This window comes from Melozone crissalis, unplaced genomic scaffold (assembly GCF_028551555.1).
Source record: "Melozone crissalis strain CALT ecotype California unplaced genomic scaffold, PUWL_Pcris_2 ptg000036l_1, whole genome shotgun sequence".
NCBI lineage: Eukaryota > Metazoa > Chordata > Aves > Passeriformes > Passerellidae > Melozone > Melozone crissalis.
In genome coordinates, this window is record NW_026535814.1 from 15,071,656 (window position 1) to 15,099,195 (window position 27,540).

At 51.3% G+C, this 27,540-nt stretch overlaps 1 protein-coding gene across 1 annotated transcript; it reads left to right on the forward strand.

Annotated features, from left to right (window-relative positions):
- The first annotated feature begins 606 nt into the window (after nt 1-606).
- On the forward strand, nt 607-27,331 carry NOL6 (nucleolar protein 6). The gene is made up of 26 exons (XM_054283402.1): nt 607-804; nt 1,171-1,383; nt 2,640-2,756; nt 3,021-3,200; nt 3,796-3,964; nt 4,723-4,857; nt 4,997-5,160; nt 5,365-5,485; nt 5,818-5,876; nt 5,979-6,080; nt 6,584-6,699; nt 7,076-7,253; nt 7,654-7,776; nt 7,932-8,080; nt 8,817-8,892; nt 11,055-11,195; nt 11,478-11,589; nt 11,809-11,963; nt 12,192-12,355; nt 12,786-12,938; nt 14,101-14,198; nt 15,071-15,195; nt 15,346-15,435; nt 17,494-17,691; nt 25,829-25,930; nt 27,016-27,331. The coding sequence occupies exons 1-26, from the start codon at nt 607-609 to the stop codon at nt 27,163-27,165; spliced, it is 3,588 nt and encodes a 1,195-aa protein (XP_054139377.1). The 3' UTR covers nt 27,166-27,331.
- Nucleotides 27,332-27,540: the final 209 nt, after the last annotated feature.

Sequence of the window (27,540 nt, forward strand, 5' to 3'; positions counted from 1 at the left end):
CCTACAAGCAGTGGGCTGATCTGGCTTAGGGATCCTCAGCTAACTTCACTGAGTTCTCTGAATTCCTTGTTTACCTTCAGGACGGATATCTGATCCCCTACCCTCTGTCTTAACAAGCCTACACATCTGCCTTGAAGAGATTGTGCTTATAGTGTTGCCACAGTGCAGGAAAAAATTGGTACTGAGTGTGGCCAAGGTTCAGGGAGAATTTAGACCTGGCATGGGGATGACAGACTCCAGGGCTGCTATCCCAGAGCAGTCTCTCTGGAGAAGAAGGACTGTCCCACTGGAGACACAGCAGTCCTGTGTCATGCCAGTGTGCAGAGAAGTGAATGAACTGACTGCAGCTATCCAAAGAGCTGGAAAGAGAATTAAAATTACCTGGTCCAAAATCTGTGCCCTCCTGTTCAGGGACAGACATGGCATGATCTTTTAAATGCCCTGACAACCCAAATCTGATCAGACCCGGTGTGCAGAGCTGCTTTTGTAAAGGCCTATATATCTCATTTATATAAAGGGGATATTCCTCCCACTGCAGAGTTCTGCGCGTAGGATGCCACTGGCTCCTGCTGTCCTTCCCAGTCCCTGCGGAAGCTGGCCGGGAGGATGATGGCTCCCGGTGCCCGCTCCTCCAGGCCAGAAGGGTTTTCCTGGCTCCCGGTGCCCGCTCCTGCCGGCCAGGCCAGGCCGGCTCAGGCTCTCGGCAGGCCACATCCAGGATATCCACCCCGAAAAAGCATCAAATACCACAGCCGGGATCTGCGGCGCGCAGACGGCCCCGCGCCCGCCCGCCTGAAGGCGAAAGTCCGTCACAGTGCCCTGACAGCCGCAGTTTTGGGGTGAAAGGCGGCGATTTCGGCAAACCCGCGGCCCCCGGAGCCAGCCAGCGGCGCCGCCATTGCTGCGGAAACAGCGCGGCGCTGCGGCCACGCCCCCAGCGGGCGGGCATGGGCGGCGGGGCCAATGGGAAGCCCCGCGCCGCCGTGCGCGGCCAATAGGAAGCGGCGCTCGGCGGCCGGCGGGGCGCACGGCGCCGCACGTGGTGACGGGGTTGCACGTGGGCGGCGGCCATGGCGGTGAGAGGCGGCGGGTCCGGGCCGGGGGATCGCGGGGCTGGGCTGGTCCGGGCCGAACCGAACTGAGCCATGCTGTGCTGTGTTCTACCCGCAGGGCTCTCCGGAGGCGGCGGAGGAGGCGGAGCAGGGCCCGGAGCCCCCCGCCGGGGGCGCGGTGCGGCGGGGGAAGAGGGCTGCCCCGGCAGCCGCAGCCCCGCAGCCGGCCAAGCTGAGCCGCGCCGAGCTCTACAGGCCGCCGACCAGCGAGGAGCTGACCCAGCTGAAGGAGACGGAGGATCTGTTCCACTCCAGCCTGCTCCGCCTGCAGGTCAGCCGGGGGGGCCGCGCACTGCCCCACAGGGGGAGCCCGGAGCCGGGGATGAGCTGGGGCTGTGTTAGGGGAAGATCAGCTGGCAGCTGGACCATAGAGTCATAGAGCAGTTTGGGTTGAAAGGGCCTTTAAAGATCATCTAGTTTCAACCTCCCCAGGGTCACTTTCCAAAAGACCACTGGGTTGCTCAAAGCCCCGTCCAATTTGGCCTTGAACACTTTGAGAAATGCAGCATCCACAGCTTGTCTAAGCAACCTGTGCAAACACACAGGGATGAATTTCGTCCATTTTTAAAATCTAAATCTACTCTCTTTGAGTTCAAAGCCATTGCCCCTTTTCCTATAACTGTATGCTCTCATAAAAAGTCCCTCTCCAGCCTTCTTGTAGCCCTTTTAAGTGCTGTAAGGCCACAATAAGTCTTCTCAGAGACTTCTTTTCTCCTGGCTGAACAATCCCAGTGCTTTCAGCCTTTCTTCATAGGAGAGATGCTCCATCCCTCTGATCACCTTGGTGGCTCCTCTGTGCTGGCTCCAGCAGGTCCCTGTGGTTCCTGTGCTGGGAGCCCAGGGCTGGATGCAGTGCTCCAGGTGGGTCTCAGCAGAGCAGAGCAGAGGGGCAGAATCCCCTCCCTGCCCTGCTGCCCACGGGGCTCTGGGTGCAGCCCAGGACACGTTTGGCTCTCTGGGCTGGGAGTGCCATGGCTGGGCCATGTGCAGCCTCTCACCCACAGCACCCCCAAGCCCTTCTGGGCACAGCTGCTCATCCCCCAAGCTGGATTCAACATCTTGCACATGGTGTCTAGTTGATTCTCATGGGCCCACTCCTTGAGCTTGCGTGGGATGTATGGCATCCCATCCTTCAGGTGGTTCTAACATTGGTGATTTTTATGAGGAACATCTTTGATCTCCTAGCTATTTGCTGCTGTCAGTGGCAGGGTCTCCAGGGCCTGGTTGGTGGTGGAAATCTGTGTGGTTGTTTCCTGCAGCTGATTCTCTGTCATACAAACTGCCTTCCTGACAGCTGTGCTTGTGTGAATTACGTCAGTGTTTTTTTGGTTAGGCTGGAGATGATTGCAATCCAGCACTCACAGAAAATGGCAGGAACTGATCAGGCAGGGTTTAAGGGGAGTTTATTGTGTCCCCCAACTCACCAGCTGTCCTCTGCAGCAGGCTTATGGTTGGTGCTGGAGGACAAGGTAAAAGCAGCATTTCCAGTGTTACAGATGTCTTTGATGGTCCCCTTTCCCCCTACAGATTGAGGAGCTTTTGAAGGAGGTGACATTGAAGGAGAAAAAGAAGAAGAAGATCGATGTCTTCCTCCATGAAATTAACAGCCTGCTGAGTGCCATCCCAGAGACCCCAGAAACTGAAGTATGTTCCAGGGTTATGGAAGAGGTGCCAAGACCCCTGTCCTGGATGGAGCAGAAGCAGGCTCTGCTGTTGCTCTGCAAGCAGGGCTACTCGTGGACTGTCTCCTTTAGGGGCTGAAAAAATAATAATTTGATTTTTCTTCGAGGAAAAAGCAGGGACACTGTCTTTAGATTCTGTGCAGCTGTGTGGGGAGCGGGGTCTTGGTCGCTGCACGTGTGCTGCTGTTGGTGCTCAGAGTGCTTTGTGTGTCCTGTCTGTTCCCAGCTTACTGACCAGGCCTGGCTCTCCGAGGGTGTGAAGGTCCCGTTCCTGCAGGTGCCGTTCAGCGTCAAGGGAAGGTTCCGCTTCGTGCCCCCAGCCGAGCTGAAGGTGGTGGGCAGTTACCTGCTGGGCACCTGTGTCAGGCCAGAGATCAACGTGGACATTGCAGTGACCATGCCACGGGTGAGTCTGGCCATGCCACCTCCTAAATGGCTTGGGCCCTGCCAGAGCCCTGTCCTCTCCTGTCCTCCATGACCCCTGCCCTGCCCACTCCATTCCTCAGTGAGGTGGCAGCATCTGGATATGCAGGGTGACTTTCACAGGGAGCTGGGGAGTGTGGGCTGGCCTCTTGCTCTATCAGAGCAGCTGTTTGATCTTAGTTCCTCATGAGGATCTTCCTTCTCTCTGCCTGGATGGAACATTGCCAGGGACATGCATGCTGTCTCTTTTTGTACCCAATTGCACTTCTACCACAGCTCCCAAGACTGTTAAAGGGAGGGAGATGTTTGGAGCCTGGTAACCTCCCCTTGCTGCCCAGACTTGATTGCAAGAAAAGCTTGAGACCAAGCACACCCTGTTTGGCTGCATGACTGCTCATGTCTCCTGCAGTCCTGGAGCTCGGTGAGCCAGTATCAAGCTCCTGACCAGCTTGGAGCTCCTTGGGGCTGAGATAGGGCTGCCTGTGGGGCCAGGGGGAGCTATGGGTGCAGGGGTGCCTTGGGCTGAACTGAACTTGGCAGGCAGGTGAGGTGGCATTGTCCTGTCCCTCTTTTCCCAGGAAATCTTTCAGGACAAAGATAACCTGAATCAGCGCTACCACCGGAAGAGAGCCCTGTACCTGTCCCACATTGCCCAGCATTTGTCCAAGGAGAAGCTCTTTGGCAGTGTGAAGTTTGCCTACATGAACAGCAACCATCTGAAGCCCATCCTGCTCCTGAGGCCTCAAGGTGGCACTTGACCCTTGCTCTGGTGTGGGGTGTGACTGGGTAGTGGTGTTGGGTGGAGGGTGCTGGTGGTGGTATGATACCATTTAATGCCCTTTTGGAGAGGGATAGGTCTTAGGGTGCCATCACAATTGGTGCTAAATTTTGTGTGCTTCTCAGCTGTTTTCTCTCTTCACCCAGAGTCTAGTCCTCAGGGTCTCTCCCCTTCCCAGTCCTCCCCTGTGCTTGGCTGGGCTCTCTGGCCTTGGCCTCACTGGCTGGCATATCCTGTGGGTACTTCAGGGAGTAAAACAGTAAACCCTACAAAACACACCTGTATCTAGCACTGCCCTTCCTTCCTGCTCTCCCCAGCCCTGTTCCCCACTGTCCTCCTGCCTTCCCCAGGAATCTGTGTGCAGTCTGTCTCTTCCCTGATGAGATGACATGGGATGCATGGGCTGCTAAGTGCTGCTTGTTCCCACAGTCCTCAGGAGATAGTGGGTTGGGGTCTGGGACAGATGTGGCATGGCAAGGCCAGGGCAGGTGAGCCTGCCAGGCTGGGCAGTGGGGAGGAGATTGAGGCTGGGGCATGAGATGTGTGACCTCAAGGTCATCACTGGCTCTGGGATGTGGCCACTCTCTGCTCTGACATGATTTCCACAGCTGTGGAACTTTGCTGGGAAGGAGGTTTTGCCTTTGCCCAGGCTGGGGATGCTCTTTGTTTTCCCAGTTTAATCTCTGACACCTCTTCCTCCTGTACCTCTCCCCTCGGGTGCTTACAGGCAAGGATGAGAAGGTTGTCACTGTCCGACTCCATGCTTGTCCCACCTCAGATCTCTTCAAACCCAGCCGCTTCTACCCCAGCAAGAACAACGTCCGGACCGCCTGGTTCATGGAGCAGAGCACCCCCAAAGAAGGTACAGCCTGGGGCTGGGGGATCATCAGGCTGTTTGTTTCAGGCAGAGGCTGCCCCCAGTGCCTGTGGGTGGGTTCACTGCAGCCCTTCAGGTTTTTGGTTGGTGTTTGGGTTCAACATGCTGTCATCTCTCCACACAGGAACCACTGAGCCCCCGACCCCACACTACAACAACTCCATCCTCTGTGACACAGTGATGCTCTCCCACCTGCATTTCTTGTCTAATGCAGCCACGGACTTCCCAGGCATGAAGGATGGCGTGGCCCTCCTCAAAGTTTGGCTGAACCAGCGGCAGCTCAGTAAGGTATGTCCTGTGCCGAGGTGGGCTCTGCTCACCTGGCTAACCTGCCTTTGGCCTGCTCTCCTTCCTGTGGCACAAGGGTGGTGCTTTGGTCCTGGTGGGTGGGGTGGTGGCTTGTGGCTTTGCTTTGAGCTGTGTTAGGTTTTCATGGAGGCCCCGTCCTAATTTGTGTGCTGCCATGGGGTTGTGGTACCTCTGTTTTCACAGGGCTTGGGGTGCTTCAGTGGCTTCTTGGTCTCCATGCTTGTTGCCTACCTGCTGATGAAGCGCAAGATTGTCAAAATGATGAGTGGCTATCAGGTGTTGAGGAGCACTCTGCAATTCATGGGTGAGTTTCCAGGGGCCCCTCTGGACAGGGAAAGGTTGCTGTCTCTGCACAAAGCCTGAACATAGTGGGGGAAGAGGCAGAGAGGTCATTGTGGCTTTTCTTTTGTGCTGAGCCCCTGTGGGTGGGATGGACAGGAGGGATGAGTCAACAGAGCTGGGATGGATGGTGCAGCTTGCAGTGGATAATTCCCATCATAGGGTGGAGGTCAGCATTGTATTGTCATTCTGTTGATGTTCTTAGACTTTGGTGGCATTGGCACGTAACCATGCCACTGTCACCAGGGGGAGAGGTGTGGATGCTGGTGTGACTTGTTCCTTCCTGTCTGTCCACAGCCACCACTGACCTGAGTGTGACAGGGATCAGTCTAGCCAAGGATGCTGATCCCTCCCTGGTAAGCAGCCCTCTGAGGGGTCTTGTGCCTGAGTCTCCTGGGGCTGGGATGTGCCTATTGTAGGGATGGCAGATGGCAGCAATTTTGTGTTTGCTTTTCCAGCCTGTCCTGGATGATTTCCACCAAGCATTTGAAGTGGTCTTTGTGGATCCCTCTGGACTGGTCAATCTCTGTGCTGATATGACTGCCAGCAAATACCACCAGGTACTGAGCAGGTTGTGGTGGCTTCTTGAGATGCTGTGTTATGAGTGAGTTCAGACAGCTAGAGAATGGTTAGATGTCTTTGAGGAGCATGTAGGACCAAGGGACAGCATTCATTGTGGTTTTCTAAGCTTTTAACATCTCCAGCTTTGAAGCTTGGAAGTTAATTTGGAGACTTATATGTAGTACTGCCTTGCCAGTCTTGCTTGAGTGGTGTGGGAAAGTTGTTTCCCTCTTTGTGTGCACCTGTGGGTGAAGCCAAGCAGCTCTTTAGCAGATGTAGCTATTCGGTAGGAGAGAAAAAAAATAGATCACCTTGATGTCAGGGATATCAAGAAGGGACAGACTGGCCAGCAGTGAGAGCAGTTTGTTACTTGGCTTCATGCTAAGGACAGAGACTGGGATCAGGGTGTGCTGCTGACCATGGAACTGGGCTGGCCCTCGTTGATGGGGGAGCACAAGTGACCACTGCTGGAGGGATTTGCTTTTCTTCTCCCTTTGCTCAGGTCCAGTTGGAAGCCAAGCGCTCCATGGAGATTCTGGATGACCGGATGGTGGATGGCTTTCAGGTTCTGCTCATGACCCCGAAGCCCATGCTCAGGACCTTTGACCACATCTTCCAGTGAGTCTCACTGTGCTGGTGGGGTGGTGCTGAGGCAGCCTGCTCAAAGACAAGTGAGCTGCTGCTGGCTTTGGTCCGGGTTAGATTTGAACTTACCTGGTGGGAAGTGGCTCTGCTAAGCTCTGAGATAGACACTGGTGCCTCCTTGTGCTGGGCTGTTCTGCTTTTACTGTCTAGATAGCTTCCCAGAGGAGGGGAGCAATGTTTAAGCCTTGGAAACAATGACCAGCATCCCCTGAGATGTCAGAGGGCATTCTTGTAGCACCCATCTTGGGCTAGGATCCTCAGTTCCATTTTGTCCATCCTCTAACATAGCCCTCTCTCAGAAAGGATTTGGTGGCAGAGGTAGGTGACCAGCTTCTCTTCTTCCCTGTAGCCTGAAGCATGTCTCCAAGCTGCAGGGTACCTGCAAGAAGATGGAGCTGCTGAATGAGCTGATGGATCGGGGTGGGAACTACGTGGCTGCAGCCCTGCCCTTCGTTGTCTCGCTGCTGGCACGGGGTCTGTCCCAGAGAGCACAGCTTGTGGCTCACTCCCTGCCCCAGATCCCCGAGGTAAGGCAGCTTCGCAATGACACTGCACCTTTTGCAGCTTGTGGGGTTTCACATGTCTCTGGTGGCAATACAGAGCATAGGGAGGGCATCTGTGCTCACTGCGGAAGGAGACAGGCTTGTCTCCCTTGGTGGGAATATGGAACCTGAGGCCCTGCACTGGGCTGTGGGATGCAGCTGTGTTGCTTGGTCTGGGCACAAGCTCTGGTCCAGTAATGAGGAAGGATGACGACAGCTTTTCTTGTAATTGGGGAGACCTATTAGATGAGACTTGCCCTGTCTGTGCTTGTCTGGGCCCCTGGGAGAACATAGCAGATGTTCATCTAGCACCCCAATATCCCAGCAGCTGCTGCTCCAGAAACCTCATCTCTCCTTGTGCCTCATGTTCCTCATTTTCCCACAGTGGGCAATTGATGCTGACCCCCCAAAACACAAGGATGTGGGACCCCTGACGTTTGGCCTCCTCTTTGTCCCAGAGTTTGCTGCCAGCACGCTGGAGAAGGGTCCTCAGGCTGATCACCCTGAGGTGAGGGGAGCCCTGCTTGTGCTGAGTAAGAGCAAAGCTGGTGCTGTGCTGTGGTTGAACACAGCTGGGAGGCTGGCTGGTAATCTTGGGAAGGTTTTGTCTGGCCTGGAAATGACCCGTGTTCCTGTGCTGGCTTTGTCAATGTTCCCCCACAGGCCTTGGAGTTCCGGACGTTCTGGGGAGAGAAGTCAGAGCTGCGTCGGTTCCAGGATGGCAGTATCTGTGAGGCTGTGGTGTGGGAGGCCAGCACTGCCTGCCAGAAGCGCCTCATTCCTGAGCAGATCATCAGGCACCTGCTGAAGCTGTAAGTTGCACTGAGCAGCAGCTGTGGGTCGCTCCATGTGTCACTTCTGCCATGTGTCCTGTCCCTGGTGACCCATTGTCAGCTTCATGCTTTCTGGGGTATTGTGGGTTGTTTCAGGTTTGTGAGATCATTTGAGATCATTTTAGTTGTCCTAATGTTGTGAGCTGCTTCCCAAAAGTGGGTGGGAAGGGCAGGCACCTGGTACTGTAGCCTCTGCTGGATGTAGTGCAGAAGGCAAGGAGGCAGCATGGTCTTGCCCTTACCTTGTGGATGGGATGCTGGGATACTCCTCAGAGCTGGAAGAGAAGCTGTCTGGACCTTGCAGGACATTTTTGTGAAATCCTCTGAGACCTTGTAGTGGTTCACAAGATTGTGTCTTCTCTATGGCATTGGAATGCCTCTGCAGCAGTTTATACAGCAGTTTATCTGCCAAAAGTGAGGGCCTCTTGCACAGAAAGGAGGGTTTGTCTGTGCCTCTTTGTCCTGGCTTGAGGATGGGTCTTGTGAGCAAAGGCTGCACATTGGTGCCTTTGGCTTTGCATCCTGTGAAGCTGCACAAGTGCTGGTCACTTTGGGTGGATTACTTGTGCAGGGAGGAATGCACAGAGATTTGTCTTTTCACCAGGATCTTCCTTAGAGAGGGATTGCTCATCCTTGGGCTGACCCATGCAGTGTCAATAGGATCAATAGGCTGGCATGTCATAGCTGTAATGCTCTGTTGTCTTCTCCTACATAGCCATGCAGATATTCCTGAGTCCTCCATCTGCTACACAGGAGCCCTGCTGGAACCTGTGATCAAGACTGGGAAAGAGGTATGATTGCTTCCCCGTGGGGCTGGGGCTCTCTCCAGGAAAAGCAGTGAGGGAAGGGCTGGGGAGGTCATTTGAGTGGCTCTGAAGCAGCTGGGTGGTTCCCAAGAGAATGTAGTAAGGGTAAGGATCTGCCAAGTCTTTCATGGCAGCCAATACATAACTGCTGACATCCTCTTGCTTTAGCATCTCCCAGACCTCATTTTCCCCTGCAAGCACCCCACTGCCCTATTCTCACTGCTTTTGCCCCTCTGTCCACATGCCTGAGCATATATTACTGTCCCACAGTGCTTGTCTGGCTGCATCCTTTAGGACATGGGCCAGGCAATTCTGTGCTGCCATCCCTTAGGTCCAGCTGGCAAACCCAGGGAAAGGATCCTTCCTGGCATATTGCAAAGGGCTAGATTGTGCTCCATTTGAATGTGCAGCCAAAACAAAAAACCTGCACTTTCAGACAGAAAAGATGCATCTCAGAGGCTGGGAAATGTCCCTCCTTACAACTTCTGCTTTTCAGCTTGTGAAATTAAAGTCTGGAGATGAGCCATGAGCACTTTGGCACACTTTGTTGGTCTTTTTGTACTGATGCCTTAGGATTTTGGTATTAATACTTTTCATATATTTGTAATGCTGCACTTCTTTAGTGTATAGCTCTAAACCCCATATGGAGTGTTAGCTACTGTCTTCACATTTTGGTTAGACAAAACAATTCCTCTCTAGGCCTGGAAATCAAGGATACCTTACTGTCTCAGGCCCTGAGAAATGTAAACAAAAGGGAGAAAACTTGGAGTAAATGTCTTCATTACCTGAAGCTGTAATTGGAAGATTACCCCTAATGTGCAAATGAACCAAACTTAAGAAAGTATGAAAACCCATACTGTTTTTGGGTGTAGCCCCTGAGGGGGACTTTGTCTGCCTGAAAATGTGCCTGAAGGCCCTTTTTATTCCCTTGATTTTGTCTGGCTCTGCTTTTAGGTAGTCCCAAAAAGGCATCAGTACAACCAGCTCTTTACCTGATTGTTGGATGGAGGAAGAAATTGTTTCCTTTCCACTTTTTCAGAAGTGGTGCACATTTGATGGAAAGGATCTCCTGTGCCAGAACCGATTGCAGTCTGGGCAGAGCTGGGTGTCAGATTTGGGATGAGATGCTGGTTTTCACAGCTGTTGTGTGGTGAGGCAGGAGGGTCTGTGTGCTGTGTCCCGTCAGGCTGATCTGGGGTTAGCAGGGCTGATACACCCCAGTCTGATAGGGGATGCATTTTCCTGGAGCCTGAGGGGTGCTTAGGGGTTCCCTGTTGCCAGTCCTTGAGGAACAAAGGAGAAAGTTGCTGTTGAGTGGGTGGTGGGTGCAGGGGTACCTGCTCCTCCAGCTGTTTGTGTGCAGGCAGCTTGGGGAGCCAGCAGTGTGAAGATGTGCAGGATGAAGGCAGAGGAAGGGTGCAGCCAGAATCAAGATGGAGTTGGTGGTTCATGGCACACCCACAGAGGGTGCTGCTGCTCTGCCAGAGAGCCCAGGTTGGAAAACTCCAGGCAGGTTGGCTCCTTGTGTGACTCAGCTGCCTCTGAGCTGGGTGGTTTGGTGTCACCAATGTGGCCTCCCTGACAGATCAGGCTGCTCTGTTACTTGGAGAGGTGGAAGCAGTAAGGGCAGCACCAGTTCTCCTTATGGTGCTTCTCTGCTGCCCTCCACAGGGTTCCTGTGATGCTCTGAATGTTTTCTGTCTTTGCTTTTGCCATTTGCCAGCGCTCTGCCTTGGCTAAGGATGTAGTCAGTGGAATTTTCTATTAACTGCTGCCTCTGTTGGCATCATGGTAACTGCTGGGGAGACAGCAACCCTGCTCTCACCTTGCCAGTGTATGATCCCTTTATTCCCAGATCATTCTTGGCTTCTCCTTTACCATAGTGACTGCTGGCACTACAGCTCTTGGTGCTGCCTTAGTGTCTTGCCAAAGAAACAATTTTATTTGCCTCTGGGGCTGCTGGAGAGTTGCAGACAGCCTTGCCCTTGTCTTTGCTTTCGTTCTTACCTCCCCATTTTGCTGAGCACTCTTGCCAGAAGCTGCTCCCTGGGGTGGCAGTGCTGGAACTTGGTTGGCAGCCCATGAGGGAGGCGAGGTGAGTGCAGGAGCAGGAGAGGTGCTTGGAGAGGCTCCCTGTGTGTCCGCAGGCAGGGGGAACGGGTGAGGAGGCCATGGTGAGCGTTGTCTGCTCCTATGATGACCTGAGCCGCAAGCTGTGGAACCTGAAGGAGCTGCCACTGATGGTGACGGCGGTGCAGGGTGTGCATCCAGCCCTCCGCTACACAGACGTGAGTGTCCTGGGCCAGGGCCGCACCTGGGGGGCTGCAGGGAGCTGGGTGAGGCAGGACCAGGAGAATGAGCCACTCTCTGATTTTGTGGCTCCTGAGAGCCCTTAGGCAATATGGTGTCTCTTCTTTGCTGTTCCATCCTTTGGGCTGGCTGTGCACAAGCTGACCAAACCCTCTGTACTGGAGGGCTTTGCTGGTGTGGGAGGTTTGGGTGAGGGGATACACATAGCCAAGAGATTTCTGCTCCCTGTTCTCAGTTGCTGGGTGGCTGTTCTCTTTCAGGTCTTTCCTCCCATTCCTATGAAGCCAATTTATTCCTTCCATAAGAGAAGCAAGCACTTTCTGCTTCCTTCGGAGGAGAAGCCCTGCCCGGCCTACATAACACCTTTGAAGGGTAAGTGGGGTGACATGTGAGTGGGAGATGATCTGTTGGAGGGAAGTGGAGGCAAGCATCAGTCCTGGCTCTGTTATTGCTGTGTTGGTGTGCAACAGGCAGGAGCAGAACCCTGCCTCCTCCTGCCCTTATGCTGTAACCTGTAGTTCCAGATACCCCTATCAAACATCTTGTTTCTGGGTGGGATTCCCTGACCTCCTGCTCTCCCTTTGCCCCCAGTCATCTGCCACATGGAAGGCAGTGGCCAGTGGCCACAGGACAAAGGAGCCATCAAGCGCATCAAGGCCGCTTTCCACCTCCAGCTGGCTGAGCTCCTCCGGCAGCAGCACCAGCTGGTGTGCAGACCTGCAGTCACCCACACTGACGTGTACAAGGTAGGGGGGTCCCCAGAACCTTCCCCAGGCCTGACCTTACTCAGGTGGGGGGGTGTGGCAGTGATCCCACTGGACAAAACCAATATTTGGATGGTAGGCCTAGGAAGGAGTGTGATGAGACTGCATTGATGTCAGGATGCTGCTGTTGTATCCCTGAGGAACAACATAACACACATCATGATGCTTATGTCACCACCCAGCCTGACTTTGCCTTGTGTCCCATCTCAGGATGGCTACGTGTTTCGTCTCCAAGTAGCCTACCACCGAGAGCCCCTGATCCTGAAGGAAGTGGTCACTCCAGAAGGAATGCTGAAGTACCAGGACACAGAGGAATCTCGGCAGCTGGAGCTGGAAACGTTGCATCTGCCCTATCTAACCAGCTCACTGCATGGGTAAGTGAGGCAGAAAGTGCCTGAGAGGTCAGAATGTGAGACATGGCTGGAAACCAGCATGGAGGATCCTGGAGGGTAGAGGAGCTTGGATCCCTCCTGGGTAGAGGAGCTTGCTTTGGGAAGTGGCCCTTCACCTGGCCTTGTGTGAGGCTCTTTGGAAGGATTAAGGGAGGGGTGTGGGTGTGAGTGGCACCACTTCTCACCCTGTAGTCACTGGTGTGAGGAGACAAATGCAGCATGTTTAGAGGGGAGCATGAGGCAGCATTTTCCCTTCTTCCCCCAACATCTCAGCATCTGCTGAAAGTCTCTGTGCTTGTAATGCTGTGTAAGTGTTCCTTGCAGATTTTTGCCCCCCTCTTCTTTCTCACCAAATGCCAGTGTGGGTCCTGGGGTGTGTGGGCTGAGCAGTGGCATGTGTCCCTCCTCACAGGCTCCAGCAGCAGCACCCTGTGTTTGGCAGCACTTCCCGGCTGGCCAAGCGCTGGATCAGCGCCCAGCTCCTGAGCGACAGCATCTCTGAGGAGTGTGTGGACCTGCTTGTGGCATTTCTCTTCCTCCACCCAGCCCCCTTCACACCACCCAGGTGAGGATGAGGAGCTGGCCCCATGGGGATTTAGTGCCTTTCATTACATGCCATGGAGGAAAGGTGGGATGCTGCTCAGGTGGGAGGTGTTGGGAGGGTTCACAGCAGGGAGCATGAGGCCCCTGTGCTGCCAGAATACTGTCCCAAGTGCTGTTGGGAATTTTCAGAGGAGGTGGAGATGCTTAGCACTGAGGTCTGTGGCTTTCCCTACGCTGTGCACTGCAGAGAAAAGGGGAGAGTGGGTAAGGCTGGGAGTGAGTGTCCTTGTGGCCTCTAGGTGCTGGTGGCACAACTGCAGGGTGTCTTGTGCCTTCTGGAGGGCTGATGAGGCCCCTTGTTCTGGGGTGGTGGCCAGGAGAAGCAGAGTGAGAGCTGTGTTTGTGGCTACCAGCATGCTGGGGCTCCTGGGCTCCCTAGGAAGGATGTCAGGGTGATGGTGATGGCAGCTCCAGCCTCCCTCCTGGAGAAGGCTTCCAAGGGAAGGACAAGGGGTTGGGCCCTGAAATCTGAATGGAGCAGTGTGTTGGTAAATGCTGGCTGCTGGCAGACAGATGTTATGGGGCCCAGAGGAAGTGAAATGAAGTTAAAGGAAATGTTTTTCCTTCTGTATGGAGTCAAAAGGTTACTCTGCCCTGAACTTGGGGTGCAGTTTCCTTTCCCAAAGTAGCAGGAACAGCAGTCTGATGCCTAGAATGCTTTCCTGTCTCCTAAAATAACAGAATTCCCATCTTCCCAGCTATCTGGCTTTGTGCATGTGTCATGTTACAGGGGAAGAGGCTCCCTGGGAACTTGGCTGGTGTTCAGGCCTGCACCAGAGATGGGAGCAGCCCTCTTTCCACCTCCTCCTTGTTCCAGACCCAGGAGTCTGGGTGGAAGGAGCATCAGAAGATTGGGCAGCTGGGAGGGGATTGGGGGGACACTGTGATTCAAGTTTTGCTGGTTTCTTTTTCCTGAGCAATGAGGGAAAAGGGTGAAAAGACTTTGCCTGGAGATTTGGAGAAGGGGAAGTGTCTCAAATTCGTTCTGAACTTCCCTTTCCCATCACAGATATCCCTTGTTGGGCTGCATGTGGTTTGGGCCTTCACTAAGTCACCCCAAGTGCAGCCCTTCTTGCTGCCAGGGGAGCAAATGCTGATGTTGAGCTGTTTTGTCCTGCCTGCAGCTCTCCACAGGTGGGGTTCCTGCGCTTCCTCAACTTGCTGGCAACCTTTGACTGGAAAAACAACCCTCTGATAGTCAACCTGAACACTGGCCTCACAGGTGAGCAGGCAGTGGGTAGGAGTGCTGCAGCATGAGATTCTTGGGCCCTCCTTGGTCAGTGCCTGGCTCCACATCTCTTGGATACATCATAGCTTGCACTATCAAAAGGAGATTTTCCACTCCCTTGCTTCTGCCCTGTCATGTTTCACTTGCCTGCAGGATGGAATTGGTTGTGCCATGTGTGGTTTCCTTTTTTCCTCTGCCTGCTTCTGAAGAGATGGGTCTCAATGATGATGCTCTGCTGCTTCTGGTCTTCTTGTTGAAATCTGTGGCAAGTGTGGGTGGTGTTGGATGTGGAGTTGTCTTTGAAGCAGTCTGTTCCTGCCCTCTAGTGTTTTGTCTGTTGATTGTCATCTGGGTACAGGCTGGAGCCTCAGGAGACCATGGGATTGTATTTGCTCTGCAAAGTCATGGGATGGGGGAGATAGTTACACCCAGCTTTAAAACTGATTTATAAGAAAAAGTAAAGGTGTTTGGGAGAGAATGGGTTTTGAAAACTAATATTTTCCAAAGTGCCCTCCAACTTATTTTAATGAACTAAAGAGCTTTTCCCCACTTGAGGGGAAATAAAAGACAAAAAGTAGAACACTCTTTGGATAACACAAACTGTCACTAGCTTATAATGTGAATTTCCAGCTTGTGTCAGTCTCAGTACCTACCATGCCTGAGCTCACCTGCGTGGGTTCAGAGCAAAGGTCCATCTGATGGGAGTGAGGCACAAGCCCAAGGTGAAGGAGCTCTGGTTTCAAATAGAATGTGGGATCAGAGGATGGGAGAGGATAAATCCTGTTGTGCTGCGTTTTCCTGGCTGTGATGGGGGTAAGAGCAGCAGAGCAAGCAGAGCATCTCACCTGTCTGCCTGCCCTCTCCAGATTCTGACTGCACGGAGATCAAGAACAAGTTTGTAGCATCACGCTCTCGCCTCCCAGTCATGTTCCTGGCCACCCCCAAGGACCAGTGGAGCTCCATGTGGACCCGGGAGCGCCCCTCGGCACAGGTGAGCTGGGCCCTTTGTCTCCTTGCCTCTGGTGCTGCTGGCTTGGGGCACTTCTCTGCTCCTAGTGCTCTTAGAGCCCCATGAGGGAGGGATGTCCCTGTTACATCCAAGACTGCCAAGTTTTACCCTCTGACTTCCCTCCCTCCCCAGATCCTGCAGCGCCTTGTCCTGCTCGCCTCAGAGTCTCTCCGTGCCCTGGAGGAGCAGCTCATGGACCCACTCAGTGACCAGGATGTGAAGGTGACCCCTGGGGACAAGGGTTTTCAGGCTCTGGCCGAGCAGACTGGGCTTTGGTGGTGGTTGCTGGGATGTGTTAGGAGGTTTCAGGCTGTGGCCATGGGGTTGCCCTGGGATGTAAAGCTGCAGGGATGGGAGGAGGGAGGCTGGTGTCCCTCTACGCCACCCTGCTTCTGGGGGACCCAGCTCTGCACTGCAGCTCGGGGTGACTAGGACAAATTTATTCTGTGTTCTCTAGTTTTCTTGGGACATGAGCAAACCCACAATATTCGTGTGCCAAACCAGTTGTGTGTCCATGACATGATCCAATGGTTCCTCTGGGAGACTGTTCTGGAATAGTTGTGGAAATCTGGCTTGTGTGCTCAACTCTAACCAAGCTCAGGGTGTTGGAGGTTTTGGCAGGACAGGCACTTTAGGAGGATGTTATTTTGGTTTGAATGGAGGAGTAAAGCTCCTATGGAGTTTAACCCTCTTCAGTTTCTCAGCGATTTCATTCTTTAAGTAAACTAAAACATCCATTAATGCAGTGGACTTGAGAGATGTATATTTATTTGCCCTTTGAAGGGAGATACATGTGTTTTGAAGGGTAGTTTGTTGTGTACTAGGTAGTGAACCAGGAGATTGAATCTCAAAAGACTAAAGAAGCCAAGCAGTGGTTAGATGTGACAGATTCACATTAGGGACAGAAAACCTCAAATGAAAACCAAAACCAGAAACAGCACATACAGTGGGATTTTTTTTCTGCTTAAGCAATATGAAAAGGACTTACTGATACTGCTTTCTGTTCTGCTTTATTTTGCACTGGAAGTGTTATGAGGTGAGGATGTACTTGAGGCAGTAGCAGTGTGTGTTACAGGGCTGTGAAGGAATGAGGCATGGCCAGTGTGTTGCAGTCACAGTGCTGGCCCAAGACTGAAATTCAAGAGGCACATTATTGTGAGCTGAGGATGGTTAGCTTCTAAAACAAACTGTCAGCTGGCCAGAGCAGCCTCCCAACACCTTGACTCAGCCTCCTTGGGACTCCTCTTTCCTCCCTTCCATTGCAGTCGGAATGTTTCTCATTGCCATGGAATTATGCCAGTGTCCTCTCTATGGGAGCCTATGATGTTCCTTAGGGATAAACATGGGATGCTGTTTCGAGAGCAGAGCTTGGGGAAGGGAGGAGGGAAAAGCCTTTCCAGTTTACTTTAGAGTTGGCTCCTCTACAGTTGCCTCCTGTATCTAAGAGAGTGCTGCAAGCTGGTTTTTTTGCCTTTGCATGTGGGTCCCATGGGGACATGCCTGCTGTCATGAAGAGGCACACATGGGTTTGCTCCCAGGGCACACACAGGAAGCCATGGACTTGATCTCTGGGTGGGACAGGAGGTCTGTGTGGAGCAGAGCTGGGACTGACTCAGTGCTGGTCACTGATGTTCTTCATGTGTGTTCTCCCTGGCCTGGCTGTAAACCAGTTCCAGGCAGTGGGTTTTCTTCCAGTGCCAAAATGAGCAGTGTCCCATGCCTCTGTTCATGTCTCTGCATCATTTGTTCCATTTGAAAATATACATGTAGTTTTAAGTTTTTTCCATTTTAATACAGCTGTATCCAATAGCCTGTCCAAATATTTATGTGTCTGGGATTGCTCCCTTCCATTAATGGGGTTTTGCTCTCACCGTCTGTCTGTTTGATGGAAGATGCTGTTACCCTCTGGGGCAAGTCCTGGTGGACAGATGGCACCAGCCCATTATTAAACAGCTCCTTTGTCCCCTGTGTCTTGTTCAGCTCCTGTTGGCTTCTTGATTCCCCTCTTCATCCTGAGGCTATGCCATGTGCAGTGTAGTTATCTATCTCAGCTCACCTCTCTGTCCCTCTCTGTTGCCCACCCCACTAACATTTACTCAGGTAGGCTTCCTGGGGTCTGTGGCAAACTTGTAACATGAATCTCACAAAAGATTTGTCTTTGGTTTACTGCTTCCTAAGAAGAAGGAGACAAAATGCAAACAAGGACTTGGGAAACCTCTCTTAGCCCTCCTGCCTGCTTGTGTCCCTGTACTGACTAGCACTGTTTGTTTCTCCCTGCAGATGGTCTTCCGCCCTCCTTTGGACTTCTGTGATGTCCTGATCCACCTGAATCCCAGCCAGATTCCCCGGCTCCTGGAGAGCGTGGACCGGCCGGTGAAATCGGTGTCCCGTGGCGTGGTGAAGAACAGCTCTGCCATGAACATCCTCTTTCCTGTGGTGGATTATGACCCTGTGCAGTTGTACCTCCAGGAGCTGAGGGTAAGCATGGCCTGTTGGGGAGGCAGATGGGGTGCCCAAGGGGGAGCTCCCCTCTGGCTTTTGGATTGCTGCTGGTGCAGGACATGGCTGGTGACATCTTTAGGTATTTACATGGGATGGGCATTGCTTCTCCAGCAGAAGTCCTGGTGAATACACCACCTCCTGCATGGAAATGGGAGTGCTGCTGTGATGCGAGGGTGAGCTCAGATAGAAACTACCAGGAGCTTTTGCTGAAGAAGATTGTATTCAGCACAAAAGTGTCTTTAAACCATTTGTCTTCAGTTAGTTAACTCACTTTTCATGACTTCTTCCACCATTTGGTGCGCATGATGGGCAGTAGCCACATGCAATTTCTGGAGGGAAGTACAGGTATCCATGACATGGTCCCAGTAAGCTTTCTACTGTTAGGCCAGTGGTTGTGTGAGCCAGAGGAGATTAGTATTGGTTACAGAGTGGTTTCTCTGTGTTTGGCCACATGCATAATAACGGAGGAAGTTGGTAATGTGGGAATATGGAGAACATCAGTACCCAAAGTCATCGACCATGTTCTTTTCCACCATAAGGCCAAGCCAAAGCCTTGGCAAGCTGGGGAGATGTGCAAAGTCCTGGATGACAGCAGTGATCGTCCCTGGATGTGGACAGCCTGTGCTTTGCAGTTGTGCAGCACCTGTCACTCCCCAGCTTCAGATATGGTAGCTGGGTTAAGTGTTGGTGTTGGGTGTGCAGAGAGGTGGGGGTGTGGTGCCCTCTTCTCAGAGCCTGCCTTTGCCATCATCCCTTACTGATAGGAGTGCTCTGAGCAGTGTCAGAACTGTAAGCATGGGAATCCAGGCTGGCTGTGGCAGGAAGGGGCCTGCGGGGGTCTCTGGCCCTGTTCCCCACTCAGGACAGAGCCAGCTTTCATGCTGGAGCAGGCTGCACAGAGCCCAGTCCTGCTGGATGCTGTCTGTCTGTCTCCAGAGATGGGGTTTTCCTACTTCCCCTGCCTTAATGTTTGCCACCATTAAAAAAGTGGTGCCTGAATTGAAACTCCATTGTAGGCTGGAAGATTCTGGGCCCTCTCAGTTAAAGTTCTCCTTTTCCCTAATTAGGTACCTTAAGAGTTGGGCAAAGAAAACCTGCAAGGGTTTCTTTGAAGGTTTCCTCATCCTGGGCACAGCTCTGTTATCCCCCAAGTTGCATGCCAGCCCCAGTGCATGATAACCTGTGCCCATGGGAATCTGCTGTGGCTTCAGCAGAGCTGCCAGGTCTGCCAAGGTGTAAGCTTAGTCCTCCTGTCACCCACAGCAGCCTGGGACAGTCTTGGGTGGTGAGAGACAGGGATGTGTGAAAGGCTTCATGAAACTGAGGAAAACCACCAAATTGTGATACAATTTCCTTGCAAAAAGCACTGCTTCCTTACCTGGAAGGACACTTGGGAGAGGAGGTGCCCAGTGCTCTCCTCCCTTTGAGAAGGAAGGTGGACCTCGAGGTCATGCAGACATGTTCTAGAGGGCACTGGGAGATTTCTTGGGCAAGAGGGAAAGGGAGAAGCATCCTTCACAAGGGTTTTAAAAGGGAGGAGGAAGCAGATTTGGAACTGTTTGCTCTTTCACTTTCCTTTCTGGTATCTGAGGAGTCACATCAAGACCAGTCCCTTGCTTTTCAATGCTGAATGTTTGACCTGCTGCCATGAAACCTCAGCCAAGAGGTGCAGATGTGGGTAGGAAATGGAGTTTTTAAAGTGTGAAATACTTCTCTACCTCTTGCTGGAAGTGGGTTCTATTGCTGAACTGAGTTTTTCAGCAGCTATCAAGGTGCTGCAGATGCATGGGGACAGAGCCTCTGTATCTCTCAAGGGGTCAGGGCTAAGCAGCTCTCAGGGAAGCCTGAAAGAAAGAAGGATGCTTGCTTGAAGAGAAACTGGAGGATGCTGGATGAGCTGATTGGGAAAGCTGTCTCTTTGGGGAAGCTTGCAGCAGGTCTGGCTGTAGATTGAGGCAGTCAATAAACTCATTGAGGTTTACAGGGTTTACTTTTATGTATCTAGACAAGCTGATGTCAGTAAATGCTCTGGAAGTGAAAGGTAGAGAAAAGATGTTCCTGGAAGGCAGCTTTCATTAATCTTCCTGCAGTTATGATTTATGTGGTCCAGTCAATAGTGACATCCAAATTGCCTGAATTTTTACTGCTTTTTACCGCCATAGATTGGGAATTGGGTTTGCTCAGGTTGCAAACTGCAGCTGCTCCTAAATCCAATACGCTAACGTCCCAATGAAGAAGGATGGATAGGAGCAAAGGTCACATTGTTGGAAGCAGTGCTGATTCTCTTGGTGTCCTTTGTTCTTTGACATGAGGGTTCTTAGGGAACAGATCAGGAACTGGTTGCATCTTTCTCTGAAGAGTGAGCTGTGGGGCAGAGAGCCTGAAATCTGCCTCATCATCTCTGTCTGGGAGGCTTTTCTTTGTCTTTAAGGCTCTTGCATATTGTTTGTTCTCTTGTGGCTATCATATTGGAGATATCTTCCAGTAACAGTTTGCTTGTCATTCATAGCATCCAAATCAGTAGTGGGCAGTCCTGAAGGAGCTGGTAAATATCTGCTTTTCTAGGCAAACAGGTGTTTATTTTACTGGAAAAGTCACAGAGGTGAGGCTGCACATGGTCTCAGAGAACTCAGTTGTATCCAGTTAAGTTGGAATGCCTCAAAAGCTGATTTTGCACTGCAGGACCACTGCAAGCTGCTGATGCTGAGCTGTCAATAGAAGCTACTCCATCCATGAGAAATCATCTGACTTCATCTCTCAGTGTATTGATGTTCTTGCTTCAAGGCAAAACCTTTTCGTTGACTTTGGCTTTGCTTGGTGGCCTCTGCAGCACCTTTTTATTTCTCCTTCCCTGGCTCTTGCTGCTCTAAGCAGTGTTCAGCTCTTCCTTGTCCTGTGGGCTGGAAGCTCTCGGGGTGATCCAAACCCTGCAAGAAGTTGGTGCCAGGAAGAAGTGTGGTGACAGCAGTGAATCCTTCTGAGAGAACTTGGATGAGAAGGCAGTTTGGACGCAGAACTGACTGGCTTTGATTCAGAGTAATTTGCTCTCTCTTAACAGCACAAACCACAGAATTGAGCAATGGGGCTGTGGCCATGGCTGACAGTGCAGCCATAGTGGGTTTGTAGCAACAAAGGGAGACATCTGCCTCACAGATGCTGTGGGATTTTGTGTTCTTCTGTGGGCAGAAAAGAAACATCTGCCCTTTACTGAGATTTCCACACGAAAACAGGATTTAAATGCCTTGGTGTTTTGATTGAATTGAGGGGGGCAGGGAGTGGCTTCTTCCCCTAGTTCTGACTGGTAACCAGGAGATCCACTCTTCTGTCCAGCCTGTTTGTCCCGTTCTAAAGTCAAAGGGTTTAGCAAGGCAGTAGTGCTCTGGATCTGAAAGATTGCTGTGTGCCTTTTCCAGGGAGCTTAATCAGAGTAGAAAATGAAAGAAGAGGTCCTGAGTCCTGACTGCTTGACTTTTTTTCCTGCTTCAAGGAGATGTGCTGCAGGAACTGGCCTGAGTTGCTCTGGCGCCTGGGAGGCTCTGGGAGAGATGAAAGGCTGGCTGGGGGATTCAGGCAGCAAATTCTTCAATTCCAGAACTGATCTGATAGAGAAGGTCTGTTCTGTCGTCCTGTCCACATGAGAAGGCTTTGCAGACAGACACTTTTTTTTTTTTGAGGGAAAGCAGGTGCCAGGCATCCCAGAGAGAGGGCTTGCGTGGATATTCAGCCCATCAGCAGCCTCCCTGCCACCTACAGCTCAGAGTGCCTGGTTGAGCAAACCATGGGTTGGCTCCTGGGGATTCTGCAGCAAGGCTAAGTAAATTTAAGTGTCTGGGATGAGGCTCCCATTGAGTCTCCATCATGGCTGCTGATCTATGTTCTGGTGGCTGTGTGGCTGCAGAGCACTCCTGTGTTTGCTGGGGATGTGGTGTGAGAAGGCTCAGTCTGTGCAGCTTTTAATCCAGGGTGACTTGGCTGTCCTCTGGCCTTGAGACCATCCAGAGCACACAGGGCTTGTGGATTTGCTTGCCATGCCTGTCTGCCTGCATTCTGGAGGTCACAAAATCCAAAGACTGTGATCACTTCCCTGAGCTGTTCACTGACTGTGGGGTACATTGGGTGAAGCTGCCTGTGCCATGTCCATCTGCCTGTCTGTTATGGCTCTTAACAGATCTCACATTTCTTACTGGGTCTTTGGTCTCACCAGGTCACTGATGGGATGTGCTGTCATTCACTGAGATTTAGCTTTCTTGGGCTGTAGGAAGAGCTTGTGGCAGAGAAGCTGTCCATTTTGTGAGATCTTTTCTGTGTGGATGAGCAGGAAGATGTTTCCTGCTTTACAATAAACATCCCTCTAATGTTTTGCATTTCTTGCACCTTAAGGCAAGACCTATCAGGAAGACTTTGAGCCCTTTCCTTTCTTCTTCCCATGGTGTAAAAATGCGTCTCTTGCTACTGCATTTTAGAAAGGAATTAATGATAATAAAAATTCTCTATTTCCTAAAACATGTAAGCTGTGATCCTGTGATGTAGCTGTAATTGGTGAAATCTTTCCAGGTCAGTCTGCTCCCTTCTTGTTTTGACTGACAGGGCTGAGTCCTCCTACGGTAACACCAGGTAGACAGGGAAAAGCTGAGAAAGTTCTGTGGGCTCTCATGTTGGGCAGGAAGCTTCCTATCTGGATCTGCACCTTTGGAAGGGCAGAGGTGTCAGGAAATCCATCACCTGCTTTCAGGGCTGCAGAGCTGCCACAGACCCTTAGCATAGTGCCCTGGGCTGAGGGTGGGTACACGTGTGTGTGCCCCTTTGCTCAGTGTGGCATCAGCCCCATGTGCTCCTGGGCTGAGCTGACAGGGGACTTGTGGCTGCATTTCTTCAGTGTTGGCAATGCCCTCCCAGAGCCTCTGCAGGGTTTGTCGTGTAGAAAGTGACAGAAGACTTCTGTCTCAATGATTTGGTGGATTGACATCTGTGCTGGTGCAGCCAGGAGGACACGAGTGGCTTCTTTCCTTTGCACATTTCTTTCCTGCTGCCCCCAAGCCCCAGGACAAGGGATGGATGTGTAGCTCTCAGGTGGAAAAGTTTGCTTAGTTTGAATTCAATTTGAAACCTTTTATCAGCTGAATCTCAAACCCAAGGATTTCCTTTGTCTTTTAAAAGAAAGTCACAGAGGTAGCCCCAGCCTGGGGTTACTTGGACAGCGCTCCTTGCTCTGTTGGGGTCGTGGGGGAGGCTCTCTCTGTGTCACATACCTGGGAGCATCAGGGCAGGTCACAATAGGGTGGCAGAAACCTTGAAATGTTAACCACAAATAAGTGGTTGTTTGTTGGAAGTAAGTAGCTTTAATAAGGTTTTACACTGGTGGGCTCCTTGCTAAGAGCACTTAAAATTCTCTGAACACTGAGCAAGTGTTTATTGATGCATTTGCCTTCTGAGCTGCTGTTGAACCAGGAAATAGTACTGTAGGACACATTTTTGTGTGCAGAGACCTCCCTTAAAGGCTCTTCCAGCATCTGGGATGCAATGAGCCTAATCTCTTGGTAGAAGCAAGAAAAAATGCAGGGATAAAGGGTCAGATGGAAAAAATCCTATCCCTAAAAAACAATGTAGATACTTAAACAGTAGCTACTTAACTAGCAGCAAGTAGATACTTAACAATGTAGATACCTAACAACTAGTAGATACTTAACTAAATTTCACTTAGCTCATTGCAAAATCCATGCTTCAGATGGAGGTGCTTAATCTGGTAATCCCATTTTAGATCCAGGCATTGTTTTACTCACTACATTTCTCCACCCTTTTCATTCCTGTAACCCAGATGATTTCTTACAGAGGTTGTTCTAATCTTCTTCCAGGTGCCATATACACCTTCTCTCTGGACAATGAGGCCTCTCCAAAGTGAAGCCCTGAGCCTGTAGGTCCCCCATGTCCCTGCGAGGTGGGAACCAGCTGTAGGTTTTGTTCATGGCAGGGATTTCTGTGGGCCTTGGAAGCTGACTTGCAACCAAAGATGGAGCACCTTGGGAAGTGAACAAACTTAGTCCCTGCCTTTTCTCCCTTTTCTCTGAAACTTTTCCTGGAAGAAGGTGTTCGCAGGCTCAGACAAGTCCGGTGACACTGGGCAGAGAACGTGGGATGTGGAAAGGAGGGTGAACTGTTTGCTTTTACTCCCCAAGCCTCTGAACAAACAGGAGTGCAGTGACTAACACACCTGACCCTTTTAATGCTGCCACTTCTCAAGAACTCCACAGCTCATGGGCCAGTTTGAAACACTATCACATGGATGACACTGGGAGCAGGACAAGTGCTGAGATTTTGAATTGGATGCCATCCTTTTAACATCTGCCCCCTGTTCCCTGTTGTTTGGGGAAAGAAACCCAAACCTGCTGGATATCAGGCCAAACAGTGGTTTTATTGGGAAATTAGCTGATCCTGGGAGATTTTTTTTTACTGTAAATGCTGCTGGCTTCTGTCCAGCAAGATGCATGTATAAGAAATACTGTTCTCACAAGGAGCATCGCGTGGCACTGAGGCCTCGCCCTGCGGAGTAGCTGGGCTTTTTCAGGTTCTCACATGTCTGCTCCCCTTTGCTTCAGAAAGCTGCACCTTGGCGGTCAGCGTGCCCTGAGCTTTACTGCCATTCCTTGAGCTTTCCCTCCCTCCCTCTTTGGCTAAAAAAAGAGGAGTCTCCCCTGTTGACTGGGCTCTGAGCATAACCCATTGCTCTCAGTACAGGAATGCCAGGGTGGATTACCTCTTTCTCAATGTATTTTTAGACAGTGGTTTTTCTAGCCAGTTTGGTGAAATAATGCCTTGACCAGGCTTGCCCCTGTGAAAGCCCATGGAGTGGGATGAGTTGGCAGTTCTTGGGATCTTTCCATCTTGATGACCTGATTTTTGTTGCCCTCTGTGAGGGCAGCAACATTCCAAACTCAAATCTGTCTCTGAAGATTGCAGACAACTCCACCTCTCCTTGCTTGTCAGGTCTGTATTCTAAAAATGCCACCTTGCCTTTTAGGATCACTGGTAGCACCAACCCACTCTACTTTTTTTTCCTACTGCAATTCTGGTATGTCCATACAAGAGCCTATCTAAGCTTGTCTTTGATTATGATTTTCTTTTCATGCACATCCTCATGAAAACCTCACGATACGATGATGCCAGCAGAGACTTCTCTTGGTAAAAGCTGGGAAACTAAGGTGAGGGAGAAGAAGGCTGAAGAGGGAGCAGAGGGTCTGTATTCTGGGCAATAGTTTGTTCCAAGTCTGGTGAAACCCTGTGCAGAAGCTTCTCCTGTACTGATGCTGGGGTCTGTTTGCTCAGCCTGCTAAATACATCTTGTTGCCTGATGTTGATCTCCACCAAGACAAACATATATCAGGGAGCAGCTGCTTGGCTGTCTTGGTCAACTTCTTTCAGGGTACACTTCTCTTGGTATCAGCATGTTGGGTGATGAGCTGTAGGGCCAGACTTCTGGGTTCAAGAAGTTGCTTGCACACAGCATTGTTTCCTTGTGCTGTGGTGCTCATCTGCCTCCTTGCAGCCCTGGGAATCCAGCTGGCGTGGGCTTGGGGAAGCCAGGCTGGGCTTTAGTCATCCCTCTGTGCAACATCTCTTTGATCTCTGCTGCCCAGCACCACCAAAGGAGATGCTCACTGGCACCACTGCTGAAACACAATGGGCAAGGAGGACAGATTGCTGCAGTGCCTCCTTTGAGCTTTCCATCTCTTTCCACCCCACAAAACTTTTTGTTACTTAAAACCTCTGCTCTAATGTTTCCTTTTTTGATAAAGTTCTGACAGCTCACGTGGGGTTTATCTTGGTGGAAGAAGGAGCTTTGATACCTTGGTTGCACAGATTGCAGGGCTTGAGATGCTGGCCTCTGGTTTCGTGTTTGTCTTTGGTGCCATGAGATGTACTGTGGCAGGACTGCCTGCTGGGCAGGGCCTGCCTTTTTCTGTCTCATGCATTGTGGAATCTTGGATATGGCTGCTGGACACTGGGAAGGTACAGCTTGGTAGTGCCAGGTCAGCTGATGGAGGACCACAGTGAGGGACACTCAGTGTGTTGTCACTGAAGGGTCACTGTCCTTAACCTGTGTTTGTTTTCTCTCCAGAACGCCTTTGATGATCTTGCCTTGTTCTTCTATGACAAGCATGGAGGGGAAGTGATTGCAGTTCTGTGGAAACCTTTGAGCTTCCAACCTCAGCCTTTTAAGGTGAGTTTTTGCCTCTGTTTTAAGCTTCATGTTACCTTTGTACCCTGAAAGCTGAAGGGCTCTTTTTATTTTTCTGTATGGTAATTGATGAAAGTCCAACTCTCATCAACCCCAAAGCCCTTTGAGAAATGGAGGTCGTGGTTTTGTCACCTCTTGGAAGGGGAGAAATCAAGACAGAGATGTGGCCACAGTGCCTTCAGTATCAGGAGAACTGAGAAGGAAAATAGACTATCCCATTCTTGTGGCTTTGGGATCTTCCCAGAAATACCCAGCCCATAAGAAGCCTAGGTCCAGAGTGCCCATGTCCTCGTTGATGTATGGAGCTGTTTTCCAGCTGCTCTGTGTGGGTTGGCAAACCCTGGAGGGTGGTTAAGCCAGGTGTGAGGCACGCTGGAGTGATTCATGCTGCTTTCTATGAAGGAAAGACGCAAAGAAACCGGTTACTCATGGCTCGGAGCTGGCAGCCCAGGCTCTGCTGTCAGTCTCTGGTGATTTATCTCCCCTCTCTTCACGGCCAGAGGGCATTGGCCATTCTGCCTGGCTGCTGTTGTGAAACCCAGTTATTCACAGTGGTGAAACAGAGGAGGAGATGCTTGCATCGGAGCTGAGTCTGGCTGGGTTAAACACAAGGGTTCTGCTTTTGCCACTGTTGGAGCCAAGGATACCTTCCCACCTGAGGTCTTAACAGCCACCAAAGAGCAGAAGCAGCTCTTACTCAACCTTGTGCTGTGATCCCTTTTGCACACTCCTTGTGCCCTGCTTACCCAGGCTCTGCCATGCATCTGCCCACTTGTCGTTCCACCATGCCCCTGGCCGTTGCTTTGCTTCGTGACTTCCTCACACTCTTGGGACTGTGGCTCCAGGGTAAGCCCTAAAAGGGGCTGGAAGGGTAATTTTCCACTTTGTTAGCTCTAAAAATGAGCACTGATAGTGTTGAGAAGTGAAACTTGTGGAACTGGGTGTAGCAAGGTTTGTATGTGACAAGGCAGGAGAGGAACTTGATTCACTTGCTTGGGGCTGGCAGAGGTTGCAGTGCAACTCTGAGCAGGTGCTCCCATTCGTGCAATGTTTTCTGTGTCCTGCAGGTCTCCAGCATGAGGGGAAGGAAGGTGACAACTCTGAACAACGAGCTGGTCTGCATTCCCAATGTGGAGGCAATTCTGGAGGACTTTGAGATTTTGGGAGAAGGCCTAGTCAAAAGTGTGGAAGCTCGTACAGAGAAATGGACTATCTGAAACCACTTAGAGGTGTCAGAGCGGCCTGTCCTCAAGCAGTTTGTTACCTCTGGGTCTGTTCCTTTCTATAAATCAGTCCTAGAAGAGCCTTTTAGCTTTCTAAATCCCAGAACTGTATGTTTTACTCTATTTATCTTTATATGTATGGTTCAGAAAAGCAATGGGACCTGATGTTGTTTTCAAAAATACAAATGCCTTTTTATTTTGAAGGAAATATAAAGATGGGATAAAGTTTTTGAAAATGTTCCTGTTTCTTGTTCATTGTAGGAATTGGAGGTGTGCTCACATGAAAATGGAAGGGTCTGAAAAATACGGCTGAAGTGTGCAATGGAAAGGCAGTTTCCTGGTTTGGTAGGGAGTTTATATAAGATGCTG

Excerpts from the sequence above, each read along its gene's own strand:
- NOL6 (XM_054283402.1), top strand. The coding sequence starts at position 607 with ATGATGGCTCCCGGTGCCCGCTCCTCCAGGCCAGAAGGGTTTTCCTGG. Across the intron at positions 15,196-15,345 it reads GGGAGCGCCCCTCGGCACAG|ATCCTGCAGCGCCTTGTCCT; the intron begins GTGAGCTGGGCC and ends CTCCCTCCCCAG. Across the intron at positions 15,436-17,493 it reads TCAGTGACCAGGATGTGAAG|ATGGTCTTCCGCCCTCCTTT; the intron begins GTGACCCCTGGG and ends TTCTCCCTGCAG.